This window comes from Puntigrus tetrazona, chromosome 16, assembly GCF_018831695.1.
Source record: "Puntigrus tetrazona isolate hp1 chromosome 16, ASM1883169v1, whole genome shotgun sequence".
Classification (NCBI taxonomy): Eukaryota; Metazoa; Chordata; class Actinopteri; order Cypriniformes; family Cyprinidae; genus Puntigrus; species Puntigrus tetrazona.
Window position 1 is genome coordinate 21,968,715 of NC_056714.1, and position 15,046 is coordinate 21,983,760.

Below are 15,046 nucleotides of genomic sequence, written 5' to 3' on the forward strand. Positions count from 1 at the left end.
TGAGAACCACAACATACAAAGGAAGATATAGTTATATTAATATCGGTGTATCTCTTGAGATTCTGAACAGACACATGATTTATATTCGCTTTTTCAAAATTTCAGTTGCAGCACAAGTTGAATGGTGATAAAAACATTTTATTGCAGAATGTGCTTTTTTTTTTTCTTTCCTCAAAATGTATTTAATAATAAGATACAACCCCAAACGTCCCAGAATCAGGGACTTTGAGTGTGAACAGTTTGCAAAACAAAAACCTAAAACAAGGAAAAGGAAAGTGAACAGCTCCTTCATAGAAGCCATATCTGTACATCCCGTTGGATTTCAAAATGATTCTATGAAACTTCAGAGCATCTTTGAAATCAAATTCTTTGCTCCATGTTCTATCATATTTGCATTTTTAATTGACAAATGTTTTTGTTTCTCTTTCGAGCCATCATCTTCATAAATCTTTCAAAAGTGTCATTAATGACAGTTACGATAATGCCGAAGAAATTATTTATTGTTTGTCCTACCAGCTTTTGAAGATGCTCCAGAGGCTCATAATAACTTGCATGTTTTAAAAATGATAACAAATAAGCTGCATGGATTTGACCGATTTTACAAACATCTATTTTACACACACGCACAAAGAAATACATTTTTAAAAGAGCAGATTGATCTTTGCAAGAAGCAGTCCAAGACAATCTGACTCAAAGAGATGCTTGAATCCACGTCAAACTAGTCTTCCTCGTCGTCGTCATCGCCACCAAAAGACAGCAGACTGTTGTTCTTCACCTTCACGCCAGCTTTTGACTCTTTCTTCTCACCGTCCTCGCTTTTCTTTTTCTTGCTAGAGCTAGCGGTAATGCCTTCAAATTTATCAGAAGAGCGTTTGACAGGCTTCTTAAAGACGATCTTCCCATCCGGTTGAGGCTGTTCATCTGGAGAAAATGAAAGCGTTTACTTTAATGAATGACTTTACACTTGCTGAACGCCAGAACATTAGGGAAGACAGGACTGATTTTTTTTTTTTTGGTCATAATTGCCATACTACTACAAATCTACCTGCCATCCTTTAGCACAAGAAACATTAATGTGTACCAAAATAGTAAATAGTAGGAAATTTAAAATGTGAGATATATTAGAAATTGCATAATTATCCCTCCCCACCCACATTCTGATCAACCAAATGACCAAAATCTTTGATTATATGAATATATATTAAGATTAAATACCAAAATATTTTCGTTTCATTAAAATTATGCTTTTTATTCATGTTATTTTTAACACATTTTAAGAATATGAATACTGTACCACTGTTTATAGTATTAGAATTATGAAAGAACTGAGTTATGAAATGTTTAAATACTAAATATTGCATATTATTTCTGGAATGTTAAATGTGCACCTTTAATAGTCTTTAGACAATTATTGCATTTTGAGAATTTTGGTCCAATATCATAGATGGGTAGGTGAGAAGCTCTGAACTGCATTAAAGATACGGTTTGATCGCTATATTTGGTCTCTGTGTATTACCTTTGTTTGAATCCTTTGTATCTTTTTTGATTTCCATAACCTCTTCAGCGCTCAGATCTCCCTTTTTCAAGACCACGACCTGCGGCATCTCGTCCTCCCGATCACTGTCACCACTGTCTTCATCCAGCTGCGGCATCTGCTGCTTCTGCAACAACAACATTTATGTATTATTCGATGTCACGCAATAAAAACGAGTCCAATAAATTGCGTATGAATGGAGACTTGCGCTTCATTTGCATTTGAGGCACGAGCAATGTGAATAAAACGCTTACTTTAGTCTCTACTGTCGGTCCTTCTTTAAAACCAACATCATTCTTGAATTTCTTCAAGAACGATGGTTCGGCTGGCTTCACCCACGACACATTGCCCTTTTTACTCATTGTGTTTCAGTTCAAATCAGTCTGATTAATCGTGAACGCGTTTACAAACATTAAACGCTCAAGAACCTGGCGCGTAAAGTTTGCGTTCAAGCAACCTCATCAATACGCGTCTGTAAACGACCAATCAGCGCTTTCTCTGTTTCGCACATTGGGAGCTAAATGTTAGTCGCCAACAATTTGCCGTTACAATTTATTTCCTCAAGAGGCGCTTAGTAGATCAGAAAGACGAAATCTCCACTGAGCTACGTTCATATCACAGTGTTTTTTTTTTTACTTTATTTGAAAGGTAAACTAATACGTGAAACAATGTTTTAATAGTTTTTTTAAAGTCATTATAATTTTTATAATCTATAAATGTTAAAAAAAATCTTAAGCTATAACAACAACCGGCTCTGATTGGTTCATTGTGAAAAGCGTTGAGAAATGTAACACTACACATAAAGCTTACAAATTCCTTAGCAGTAAATAATTTTCGTCCAGATCATTTCTCTTCGACGTTAAAAAGCAGTTAAGCTGAAAATTCATGATAAATATTTAAAATAAGACACTCTTTTTTAGAGCTACGTACAAAGCGAGATCAAGTCCCGCCCATTGGATGACTACCGTGTTTTACTGCTGGCTGTCGCTTTACCTGTGTGATTTATTTCTGTGATGCACAGAAGGAAGTTTCTTTATCATTGTGTGTCTTAAAATGCAAACTATGGCCGTAAAATAACATTGCCATCACAGTCGAGTCTGAGTGACTCAGTCGGACCGAGCTGGAATTATGTTGCCTGGCGTGTTTTATGCCTTAATGGCGGGGTTTCTGGCAGCTTTAGCTTCATCTTCTGCTAAACTGTCCCTGGGTGCTGAATATCTCAAAGACGTATGCGAAACAGGGCTGAAGATCTGGACAGATGGACAGAAGAACGCCGATGGAGTTGATACCACAGCTTGTGACTGGGTAAAAAAGTGTTCTATAGATGCATCTATATTTACATGAATAAAGCAATGAACGTGATGCTGTAATAATTGATTACAGTTGCATATACCCCTCCGGCTGCTCTGTGGTGGACTGCTGTTCACCTGCAATGCTGTGATGTGGACCTTCTTCGCCAAAGCACTCAGGCACTCGTCTTCCTCTGCCCGGGCCACCGTGACCACCACTGCCTCAAATTTTATCTCCTCTGTGAGTTTTTTTTTTTCTCGCTCAAACCCTCAAATTCATTTGAAAAAAGCAGTTATTTAATGATACAATGTTGTCTTTTTCCAGGCTTTTCTTGGTCACGTGATCTTTGGTGAAACTCATGCCACGCTGTGGTGGGTTGGTATCATTTTGACCCTGACAGGGCTTTATGTCTTGCATGGATCGACTCCTCAGGCTCCGAAGGAAAATGTGAATAAGAAATATGATTGACAGAATACGGGGAGCAACAATTCCTTATCCAATACTTGCAGTGAAGCGAAAAGCTGTGAAAAAACACTGAGATAATAAGGATTATTTATGCACATCTGTATGATCTATGCTAAATTTATATATTTGGCGCAGGATTGCTTTTGTATTTATTATAATTACACAAATACTTGAAATGTGTATGACATTGAGCCTATAGCCAAGCAATGGACTTGCTCTATATCTTGCCTTAATCGTACATACAAGTTTATACTCGCTTTGTACTCGTTTATTATTATGACCTGAGACATGTGTATGAATGAATGTACATGCTTTGCTGAATATCTGACCAAATGCAGCTGTGGCTCTCAAATGAAATTAACTTTTTCTGAAGCATCCTTTTTCAATTCCAGTTCTTCCACTCGAACTAGCACTCCAGCCGCCACAATATAGCAGAAACGATGCACACACACTGTGTATAAATGTTTTTGGTTATTAAATGACAGTCAAACCACTGACCTGGCCTCTGTTTTAAAGGAAAACCCGACCGCAGCGTCTATTGAGCACAGCAGGACTTTATCATGTATTCTTACTCAGAAATTGCATCTGAAAGTTGACCTGGCAATACTACGTGGGTGTATAATAGTCCACCTGCAACCACACACTTTTATTCAAACAACTGAAACAAATGAACTTGTAAAAACAGCAAATTTATTTGAAGAAGCTTAAATTGAAAGTGTGCATCCATGGGAAACATCAGGTAATGGAAAAAATCCGAACATAACATAACAATAATGTAGCCAGTAATGGAAAGTTAAAGGGAAAAGAAGGCCATAAATACAATAAAAAGAAAGAACAATAAAATTGTAAAACATCAGTGAAATGCTGGTATGATATAGTAAGTCTTGCATGCATTTTTGCTAATTATGGAAAAGGCCCGAAAGGCCTACAAATGAGCACCATATGTTATATTTTCAAATTCTGCATCTGAACTTGTGTATTCCTGGTTTACAGCCATTGTATAGTGTTTCAATGCCAGGCCATTAAAAATAAATGAATTCTTGATATATTAAGGCATTTCATACATACACGACTATTTAACTGTAATTGTATAAGTGCCCTACATGAAAGCATTCACTTACAGTTACTTTATCCGGTATTATTAATATCCTATACCTTATCAAACATATAGATACACCAAACTAAAAGACGTCACTGTTCCAGGAACAGCTGGCATAATGAAGTACATGTTATGTGTCACTGTCTCTATGCACAGTATAAGTTTCTCTTTAGAAGAGTTAGCTGTAGTTTTGGTAAGGCACTTTGGTACAGTATGTGAATGTCTTTTCCACAGGTTAAAAAAAAACAAGTCCATATTCAAACGTCCACAGTAGTTTCTTTGAAAGCCCAAAAGCAGGAAATGGGAGTCTCGGGTCTCTTGAGTCTCAGGGTTTTTGATCTAATGAGGCTCCAAAGGAATCTCAATCACATCTTCCTCAATGATTTCACCCTGGGGGAACACGGGAACAGGATCCGAAGTATCTTTCTGGCATGAGAGATCTGTGAAAGGACTAAACCAGTCCACAGCCAGAGGGCCTCCGAACGCTGTCTTCATAGCTTCCCAGGATGTTACCTTCTCCCATGTAGGGTCTTCACGCTTCAACTTTTCAATGCCCTGAAAAAAAAAAGAAAAACAACACTGCTATGAATCTTGAAAGAGATATGAAATACATTACGTAAATTGATGGAAAACAACATCCACATTGGCAACGCAAATTCCACTGATTGAACTGAAAAGGAAAGCAAATAGTTACCATGCTTAAAAAAAAAAAAAAAAAAAAAAAAAAAAAAGCATGAGCGATTCATTTTACTCATGCACCTGCGTGCTTCTGGTGTTTAATCTTTAATGTGAAATAACCCGACTGGGATAAATGGTTCAAGTTTCACTTTATGGCACAAATTGAAAACACACGGAGCATGCAGCATGCCTTCACATTCCATATCAGGAAAAGGAAAAGAAAAACAGACCATTTTAAATAGCATGCATTGTGTCCAACGAACAAATGTGTCTTCAGACCGGTAGCAATCGAAGCTTACCTCCATCTCACACCAATCAAACAGGGACATCAGCCTAATTTAATACTAAATATAATTAGTTGCTTTTTCCATTCATTTTAAATTCCCCAAAAAACAAAGATCTGAACAAGGGAACTACTCATGAAACAACACAAAAGAATTAAAAAAAAAAAAAAAAGAAAAAAACTAGGTTAGTGTCAAAGACAGACAGGAAATGGACAGGAAGACAGACACCAAGCAAATTTAGAAATATTTAGACATCTTGAGAGGTTGCAACACAGTGATTTTGCAATGCGAAAGGCATTTTAGCTGCATTAGACTGGATTCAAATATGGTTGTGCATTTAAAAAAAAAAAAATTAAAATCCACTGTCAGACACTTAAAAACATAAAAGCCACATAAAAGCACATTGTCACATAAAGCACCAATGACCAAGTGTTCAGGTTTTTAATTATTTACCATTTGTCAAAGAAGAACAGAATGATTGTCTTTTTCATACACACCTAAAAGTTCAAGCATATATCATCCGTTCATCATAACAAAAATGTATATTATTAATAAAATGTAAAATGCAATTAACCGAAACAATGGCAAACAATGGTTAAATCAATTAGGTTTTCAAAAACATACAATTTTTAAGCCTGTTCCTTTCTTAAACATTTCTGCAAACCACGTTTATAGAAACATACCAAGTAAACCAGCTCCAAAAAAAAAAAAAAGTACAGTGTGTATAGAGTATAGGAAGTAAATCTGATAGGGCAGATGAGTAACATCAGTACTGTTAGCACTCAAAATCTTGTGTGTAACAGCAAATGTACTCATGATATCTCAAAACACATTCATTGCATTAATGAAATAACTATTGTTATAAGTTGAAATATTTTCAATGTTAAGAATTAGGATGTAGAAATGAGCCGACAATGCACTGATAATGGAATTCAGTTCTACAATACTTGTGAATGTAAAAAATAATAATAATTTGATCAATACTGTCTCTTGTTTATTAGGATTTTCAAAAATAATACACCAATTTATAATCAAATATCATGACTGCATTATAAAGTATAGAATTGCTTGAATTCAAGCTTTATCAGAACTTTTATACCCCTGTGAAACTTCCCATGTCGTTTATATACTTTTTATATTTTGTATACAGCCAGTGTCAATAATGTTAAGGCCTGTTTACCAATAAGGATAAATATAAGGATAACTATAACTATATGTCCTTAACAGCAGCTCTGTTTTTAGAAGTGCTTTTAGAAATGCTCGAGCATTCTGATTGGCTGTCACTGTTTTTAATAATTCATGAGCTTCATGTCGTGACTCCAACGATATTGTTCCTCGGCGTCGCTGTTATAAAATAGACGTACAGTGGACTTCTATATTCTCACAGAATGATTTATAGTTATCATCATAGATACCGTCCTTGGTAATAACTGCCCTTAAATGTTTTTTTGTTTTTTTTGTCAGCATAATAAACCATTTTATTGAATGGTTGTCAGTGCTCTTATATTGTAGCTACTTCTAAAAAAAAAAATAAATAAATAACAGGTTGTTTAAAAGTACCTTCAGAAAATAGGTTATCATTGTGGACAGTCTGGCAAGATTACAATAGCGATTATATTAGCATAAATTGGCTTCTATTATCTGCGCAACATTCGTCTTCATTTCGGTGTAGCTAGGCAGAGATGCTTAAGACTGTGACATGATGAAGCATCCGCTTTCTGTTCTGAATTAAAAATAAGTAGAGGCAAGGATAATTGGATATGCAATGATTTGTTCCCTGAAAAAAAAAAAAAAAAAAAAAAAAGAGAAGAAGATGAAGGTGATTTAGTCTCACTGGTAAATGCTCGGTTTCTTTCGGAATTACAAACAAATTAAAAGATGCCGTTTATAAGGGAAGTCCAAGTGCACTCGAGTCTCTAGCTTAAGGCTTCCTGAGCTCAGACCACATACTGGTAGGGGTCAGCTTTCCCGTGGTCGGGTGTGGAAAACGGGCTAAACCATGCTATCGAGAAGGGGTGTCCGAATACCGCCTTCATGTTCATCCATTTTGTTTTTTTAGCCCATCTTCTCTCTTCCTTTTTCAACTGCTCTATGCCCTAAAAACAAGAGATAACCGAGACTTCAGAGTGTGTGAATATTACAAAACAGTAGAGGAAAAGAACAACTGACCCATTCCATAAAACAAAGAGCTTCATCCAACCGTTCCTTTTAAATCCGTTTCTATAGCGATTTTCAGTCATGTCACTATATGGTTATGCTCAAAATACAATACTGGCATAATGCTTAGTCCGTTTAGTGCAGTATATGCTGCATACTGCCCACTTATTTTTATTACAAGATCGTGGAGTATAACATATTATAGAATTGTATGTATATCAAAAAGTAGTGTGCTAAAAATGGTATAGTAATTGTTATTTAAAAAATAAATGTTTGTAACATTTTTAATCCAGGTATATGCAAAAATGACTCTATAATCACAATCAAATAAGGAATCAAGAAAGAGAGGTTACATTAGTTCAGGTTTATTCATCATACTAAAAGAATATATGTAAAACAGAGCATTTTAGTTTGGGATGTGTTGATGTGTTGGATGTGAAATAACTTTACCCAAGGATTTCTAAAAATACATTAAATAAAAAAATAGTAATAATAAATGTACATTTAAATGTGTTACATTTTAAGATGTTTATATTTGCAAAATTTTATAATGTTCTTGAAAGAGGACTTTCATATAACTTTCGAATTTAACATAAAATTAAATTTAAATTACACACAATACACGTAATACACTGAGGCTGCATTTATATGATCATAAATACAGTAAAACAGTAATATATTGAAATATTACTACAACTTAAAAACGTCTATTTTAATATTAGTGTTGTCAAATGATAATCGAATTTATCACATCCAAAATACATATGTAAAAATGTGTACTGTGTATATTTATCATGTATATGTACACACACACACACACATGCATGCATATATTTAAAAAAAAAAAAATATATATATATATATATATATAATGTATATACACAATACAAATATATGTATATACACAAATAAATGTTCATTTTTCTAAATATATGCTGTATGTGTGTGTATTTATATATACACAATAAATATACACAGCACACACATTATGTAAACAAAAATGTTTATTTTGAATGTGATTAATTGTTCGACGGCACTATTTAATATATTAAAATGTCATTTATTCCTTATCTTTAGCAAATCTATTAGATAGGTTATTGAGCTCCAAATCTATCTTGTTATTATCAATTAAACTATTGAGCAGCTTAATATTTTTACTATTTGTTTTGGATTCTCTGCATCTTCCTCAGAACAAATTTCTTGCTGCATCTACAGAACAGGAATATGTGTGAATTGCGTTTCCATGTCAGCTGTTAAGATGTCAAAAGACCATGTCTTATGCAAGTCTGCTGACCAAAGCACTGTATAGCTGGGACTCATACATGAAGTGTCACCAATTATACAGCATACTTTAATGATAATTTACAAGGTATAGTATGTGGCAAAAAAAACAGAATGGATGTATGCTATATTATTTAATACACAGTGAACTAGTTCTACTAAATGCATATGTGTTACATTTCACACGCACTGTAGCATTTCAGCTAAATGTCCACACGCTTGAACCAAATAAAATAACAATATCAGATCACATAATCGCACCACAAGCACTACCTCCACCACATTCGCCCACTGCTGAAAGGAAGCGATCTCTTACCGTCTCATCTGTGCAGATGGAATGGATTTGGGTGCCAAACATCACAGAGGTGAAGATGAGGAAGAGGAGGCCCTCAAAGCACAGGAGGATGAGGAGGATGACAGTGGCTGGAGGGGAGAAGGTACTGCACTCTGGGGTCAGGAGGGGAGAGGGAACACATATAGCCTTAACACACATACAGCTATGCAATATACCAACACAACTATAAAAGGTTCATTTAGTCCACGTACAATTATTTGTAACAAAGAAAAATAAAAAAGAGGTTTTGTGTGAATAAATATCTGGCAACACATCTGTGTGTGTGCGAACTGAGACACAGTAGGCTTGTAAAGCATGTTAGGAGGTTTGATCATTTCACCAAGCTTGGTTAGCAATACACCAGTGACTTGGTTAAAAACACGCTTGGTAAAAAAATATATATATATATATTTGCTTGTTTGGATTGACATTTATGTGCTGCTGTTCAAATGTTTGGGGTCAGTAGGATTTGTTTCATAATTAAAAAAAAAAAAAAAAAAATATAAATATCAGCAAGATCACATTTTTTTTAATCAAATATATATATATAAAAAAAGCAGTTGATGTAGCCATTGACTTCTACACTATACAACCAAATACTATGAAAGTCAATGGCTACCGTTAACTGTTTGCTTACATGCATTATTCAAAATATCGTCTTTGTGGTCAACAGAAGAAATAAACTCATACAGGTTTGACGCAAGTTGAAGGTAAGTAAAAGCATTTTCAGTTTTGGGTGACCAAATATATTTCGATTTTTGTTTCTGATGAAAATTCTAAACTTCAACCTTCAACCAACTTTTGAATGAAATGAATTCCAGCACAGGCTTTTCTCTCATAAAATTAGCTGAACTTAGCGTAGATTTGCCAGCAGCAAACACAGGTTGAAAAATGGATGCAAAGCTAAATAAAATTTTATATAAAAGCATCACTGGAGCTGTGGTAAGGAGATAAAAATATCCTCCAACAGCTCAAACTGTGGAATTCATCTGAACAATGTATGTTTGAATTAGCTTCTCTTTCTTCATTACCCGTCTGCTTTATATTACGTTACATTATAATATATTTTCATAATACTGTTTGTCCATCATAAAAAAAAAGTGCATAGCAGTAATTTTCTGTTCCTGCACACATTAACTTCCACATGCACACAGACAATGGTCTACATTTATGATCCTTTCATAGTGCTTTTGCATGCTTTTTAGAGATTAAACAGGCACATAAAGTTCAGGTTTGGAACGAGGCTGACAGAATTTACATCTTCAGGGTCATTTTAAGAAGTACTTATCCGTTTTTGCAAAGGTTGGAATGCTTTTTCCAGCAGGTAACTAAATTGCATGCCTGCCACCTGACATCTACAAAACTCTGGGGTCAAGTTATCAGTCTCGCTAAAAATAAGATGCTTTTCTTACTTGTCCAGTCATCTTCAAAGCAGTAGAGAAAATGAAAGACCACCATGACCAAGGAATGCAGAGAGATCAGGGATATGTACATCTGAAAAACACAGCAGTTTCAAATCACCAGAATGGTACAGAACATACAATGAAATCCCTAGTGAAAACATCACAATTTATTAATATTAATTTAATATTAACGATTCTTTCAAATTCAGAAGGAAGCTGACTGAACTTTTATCAGCGAGTCTCGAAATGTTTGCGCTAAAATGCAATGCTTCCGACATGTATTTTTAAAAAAGTGCATATGATGGGTTGCTTTAATACTTACTGTGAAAAGCACAAAGTACTTCTGGTTATTTTCCCCGACACAATTGTTTACCCAAGGGCAATGATGATCCATCTTCCGTATACAGCGCTTACAAACACTAAAATGAGTTTGTAAAGAGGGATGGAGAAAAGAAAGATGAAAAAGTCACCTTAACACTTACAAACAACCGAAAGATTGTGACTTAAACAAGGGTTTGAAGATACGGCTTTCAAAAATATTAAGCTTGACGTACAGGGGTTGCAGAAAATAATACAAACACTTATTATTGCAGGGGTTAATATCATTTTTGTAGGCTATGACAAAGACGTTTCCGATAACTTTATATTTATTCTTTTTGTTGTCATATGCATATCAGTGTTGTATAAATGGTGTTCAGTACAAGCCGTGGGTGAAATGGGTGACTTGTCAGATTTCCAAAAAGGACATGAGAGCCTGTTTAGCAGGAGCTTCAGTAAATTTAGCAGCTCAATTGTTTGGTGTTTTATAGTGTTGTTTGGCTTTCCAGCCTTTATGATCATGACTGCATACATAAGGCATGGGAAGACTTCATAACGAAGAAGAATAATTGGCAGAAGCTGAAAGTGAATAACAGAGACTGTCAAACACTAAGGAGGATCGTGTCCAAACAACACAAAACAAACGCCGAAAAGTGACAGCAAACCTTGATAGACTACAGAGAACTTCACGAAAACAGCATCCATGAGAGAACTACAACTGCTGAAACTTTAAAAATCACAGACACAAATGTGAATCAGAAAAAAACGAATTATCATTATTATTATCATGAAACCTGGACAACTTGAACGCCCTGGCCAGCTTAATCGCCCAACTCGAATATTAACAAACCAATGTTTTAGAGACACGTATTCCCTTCTTTTTAAATCCCTGAAACAACTTGCAGATGATGACAATCCGCTGGAGACTATTCGGAAGTTCAAAGAATTCATTTCCGTTTCAATTATTTTGTGCAACCCCTGTGTATGTAGATGTATGCATGTATGTATGTATTTGTATATAATAAAATATATATATACACATATATACATACACACACTAACTCAAAACATGACTGCGTTATAAGGAATGTTCTGTGCAAATGGTAATAAACAAATAGAACTGAAAACAAAGCATCTCAAATGATCTCAATGCAGAAAAAAAACATGGACCGCAATATAACCATGATGAATAGCACTGCTACCGTTATGCATCTACATCTCCATATGCTCCTGTCTCACCTGCAGTGGTGAGCTCTATCTGGTTTAATACTGCAGCACTTGGGACATTTGTAAACCACCTGGCCTGGCTTCAGCTGCAAGCTCTCGATGTACTCCTTTGTGGCATTGCCCTTTGGCACGGCTCCCTAAGAAAGCATCAGGCAATTTCAGCAACATTTTAATAGCAGTATGTGAAGCATTTATGACACCTTGCTGAATTTAGGGAAGAGTGGGGGGGCTCAAGACTATTTTTATTTATTTATTTTTTTGTAATTGCCCTATACGAGTGTGTATGTGTGTGTGTGTAAAACACATATGCAATAATTAGAACGATAAAATATTATTCTTTTTATGTTGAGATATAGTAAGTATGTATAGTAAGTAAGGGCATAATAGGGGCAATCATCTCCCCTACCCAAAAGACACCATGAAAGCATTGATCAGTACAGGTAAAAACCCACCGGGTCAGTGCACATGGCTCTGAAATGAGACGCCAAGGCGAGGAAGGCCAGGCTGTTGAAGATGGTGCCATTCACCAGGCTGTAGGTGAGGTTCTTCGATGGAATCAGCATGACGAACAACACGACGAACTCAGCAAAGAAGACGAGAAGCCAGGTGATGATCGCACAAACGATGCCACAGGCGTCTTTAATGAACCACATGTTGGTCTGTTGCTCATGACAGGGAGGAAGACACTGTGCGGGCTGCAGGCCACTGGCCTGCCTCTCGACGTCCCTGAAACGCGGCACTGGACTTCTCATCCTACCACAGAGATGCCATCCTGTCAGGGATGACGAAAAAAAACAGACAAAAGATGAATAAAACTACCCAATCACGTCACAAAAGTTAGTTAACATTCCATTTAGAGTTTACATAAAACTATGGTAAGCGGAACAAAGCATAGATTTTGTATTTTGTGGTTATCAGCCATTTTTATTTAAGAGCCAGAATTCCTATGGTCTTTGAAAACCTGGATATACATGGGAATGTTAAAAATGTGACTTCTAGACCTGGAAAAGTCACGGACATTCATAAAATAGGTCACGATCGTTTTTTGGTTATGTCCAGACACAAATTAAATTGCGAGTACAAATGATCTCGAACTAGAAAAGTCATGTAAATAAATCATTTTGAAAGTGTAAACTGTGGGGGCCTCTGAGTGAAAAATGTTGAGAACCACTGGTTTAGTAGAGACAGGCGGTCATATTTAGTGGACACAGCAGTATGGAAGCTGCGGTCTGACAGATACAGTCACTTGAGCAGAACCAACAATGTCACTAGAGGACACACTGTAGTTTGACTGTTGTTGTTTTTTTTTTTTTTTTTGCTTTATGGCCCACGAAATCAATACTACATCCAACTTTTATGCCTACTGATGGCATTCCGGTCTACTTGGGTCCATAACGAGACAGCCATGCATTGTTCAAGAGTGCCAGACATTATTTAGCAGTAGCATTACGCGTTTTAAAATGTACAAAAAATAATAATTAATGAAAAAATAAGATACATTTACTTCGGCAAACAGCCTAAAACCTGGTTTGTCAAGTCAAAGCAGGAAAATCAGCACATAGTCGCACAATGGCGTAAATAACGCTTTGACTCTGCCAAGATGTCATCAATAACATACAACATCCAAGAGCGCCATTTATCATGTCATTACATCTCATGAAAGCGTATAGCATAACAGTTGAAAATAAAGTGATTTGACGTAATAACACTGCATTCACTAAGCCAGCTGTGTAAAAAAAAAAAAAAAAAAACCTGCGCTACCTGACCATGGCGATACTCACATATTTGGCGACACTGGTGGTGCTCCTCGCTTTTGCTCGCCCACTCAAGGCCGAGAAGATCCAGTAATGCATGGATCACGCTACCAGGAAAACATATCTGAGATTAGTGTTTTAACAAAAACTGTGGTTTACCCGATTATTGCACGGGGGCTGGCGAAATGCTGCATTTTTGTGCGGAGCCAGCTCCTCCCTTCTCTGGAGAAACTGATAGCCACACCTCCCTTTCACTAGAGGCGCAACCAGATCACGATCCGAAATGGAAACCACTTCTAGAAAATGAATCGTTGGATTGCTAGGCGTTGCCTGGGAGACTGAAACTTGAGGTCTTTTATTTTGAGTTTGAAGGCTCAGACAGCCCAATATCCCATTGAGGCGCGTTCAGCAGTCAGGTTTTTTTTAATACTATTGGGTACATTTAGTAATATTAAAAGTATAATCATTTAAAACGTAATCACTAAATGTCATGAACAAAAATAAATGTCATTGCGAAAATGTATTTGAAATTAACTTTTAAATATAGTCCTTTCAGTAATCACAAACTACTGTGATTGGTTCGTCCTTCCAGCGCAGAGAAAAGTAAACAGATACCATGTGATATCGTTGCTATGTGGCACGTGTGGACACTGACAACCTTTAATAGTGATTGGTTTAAAATAGAAATAAATAAATAATTAAATACATTTCAGTAAAGTAAAGTAGCAAATAAGTAAGTTTCAGATTTAATGCATTACTTATTTCTAATAGTTTTTAAATACATGTCATTTAATACATGTCAATATATATTGAAAAACAAGTGTACATTTCAACTCCTTGAATTTTATAACTCGCACTTTGTGTTACTAAAATCAGTGTATGCAAGGTTCATTATATTTACATTTTCCTATTTCTATTAAGCAAAAAGAAAAAAACATTTTAGAACGGACTTTTATTGTGTTTTTTGGCAGAGATGAAAAGCGTCCCTTAAAATCTGCGCAAAAGAGCTCAACATGTGGGTTGCCAAGTTGAAATGGCCAGTCAGGGTAAAACTAACAAAATATATTGTTCGACAAAACCATACGGATAATTGAATTTAATTTATTTCAAATTGTAATTTTATTTAATATTTCCATTATTTGCAGAAACAGCTCCTACAAAATAACCATGGCTATCACGGGTATATGGTAACATATACATTAACATGCTTTTTATTTGGTTG

At 35.6% G+C, this 15,046-nt stretch overlaps 3 protein-coding genes across 4 annotated transcripts; 1 reads left to right on the plus strand and 2 right to left on the minus strand.

Annotated features, from left to right (window-relative positions):
- Positions 1-122: 122 nt before the first annotated feature.
- Positions 123-1,993, minus strand: kiaa1143 (KIAA1143 ortholog). Its single transcript, XM_043261479.1, has 3 exons — positions 1,789-1,993; positions 1,517-1,661; positions 123-921 (listed from the first exon to the last, which is right to left on the minus strand). Exons 1-3 carry the CDS (start codon positions 1,894-1,896, stop codon positions 719-721), a joined length of 456 nt encoding a protein of 151 aa, XP_043117414.1. The 5' UTR covers positions 1,897-1,993; the 3' UTR covers positions 123-718.
- A 514-nt stretch (positions 1,994-2,507) lies between these two features.
- On the plus strand, positions 2,508-3,786 carry tmem42a (transmembrane protein 42a). Its single transcript, XM_043260812.1, has 3 exons — positions 2,508-2,839; positions 2,918-3,064; positions 3,149-3,786. The coding sequence occupies exons 1-3, from the start codon at positions 2,663-2,665 to the stop codon at positions 3,290-3,292; spliced, it is 468 nt and encodes a 155-aa protein (XP_043116747.1). The 5' UTR covers positions 2,508-2,662; the 3' UTR covers positions 3,293-3,786.
- A 171-nt stretch (positions 3,787-3,957) lies between these two features.
- zdhhc3a (zinc finger DHHC-type palmitoyltransferase 3a) lies at positions 3,958-14,089 on the minus strand. Of its 2 annotated transcripts, none has more exons than XM_043260809.1 (7): positions 13,852-14,088; positions 12,523-12,842; positions 12,083-12,207; positions 10,848-10,944; positions 10,535-10,616; positions 9,105-9,235; positions 3,958-4,943 (listed from the first exon to the last, which is right to left on the minus strand). In XM_043260809.1, exons 2-7 carry the CDS (start codon positions 12,820-12,822, stop codon positions 4,728-4,730), a joined length of 951 nt encoding a protein of 316 aa, XP_043116744.1. In that variant the 5' UTR covers positions 12,823-12,842; positions 13,852-14,088; the 3' UTR covers positions 3,958-4,727. The 2 variants fall into 2 exon arrangements, with proteins under 2 accessions (XP_043116744.1, XP_043116745.1); XM_043260810.1 differs by lacking the exon at positions 3,958-4,943 and adding an exon at positions 5,778-7,446 and having other exon boundaries at positions 13,852-14,089.
- Positions 14,090-15,046: the final 957 nt, after the last annotated feature.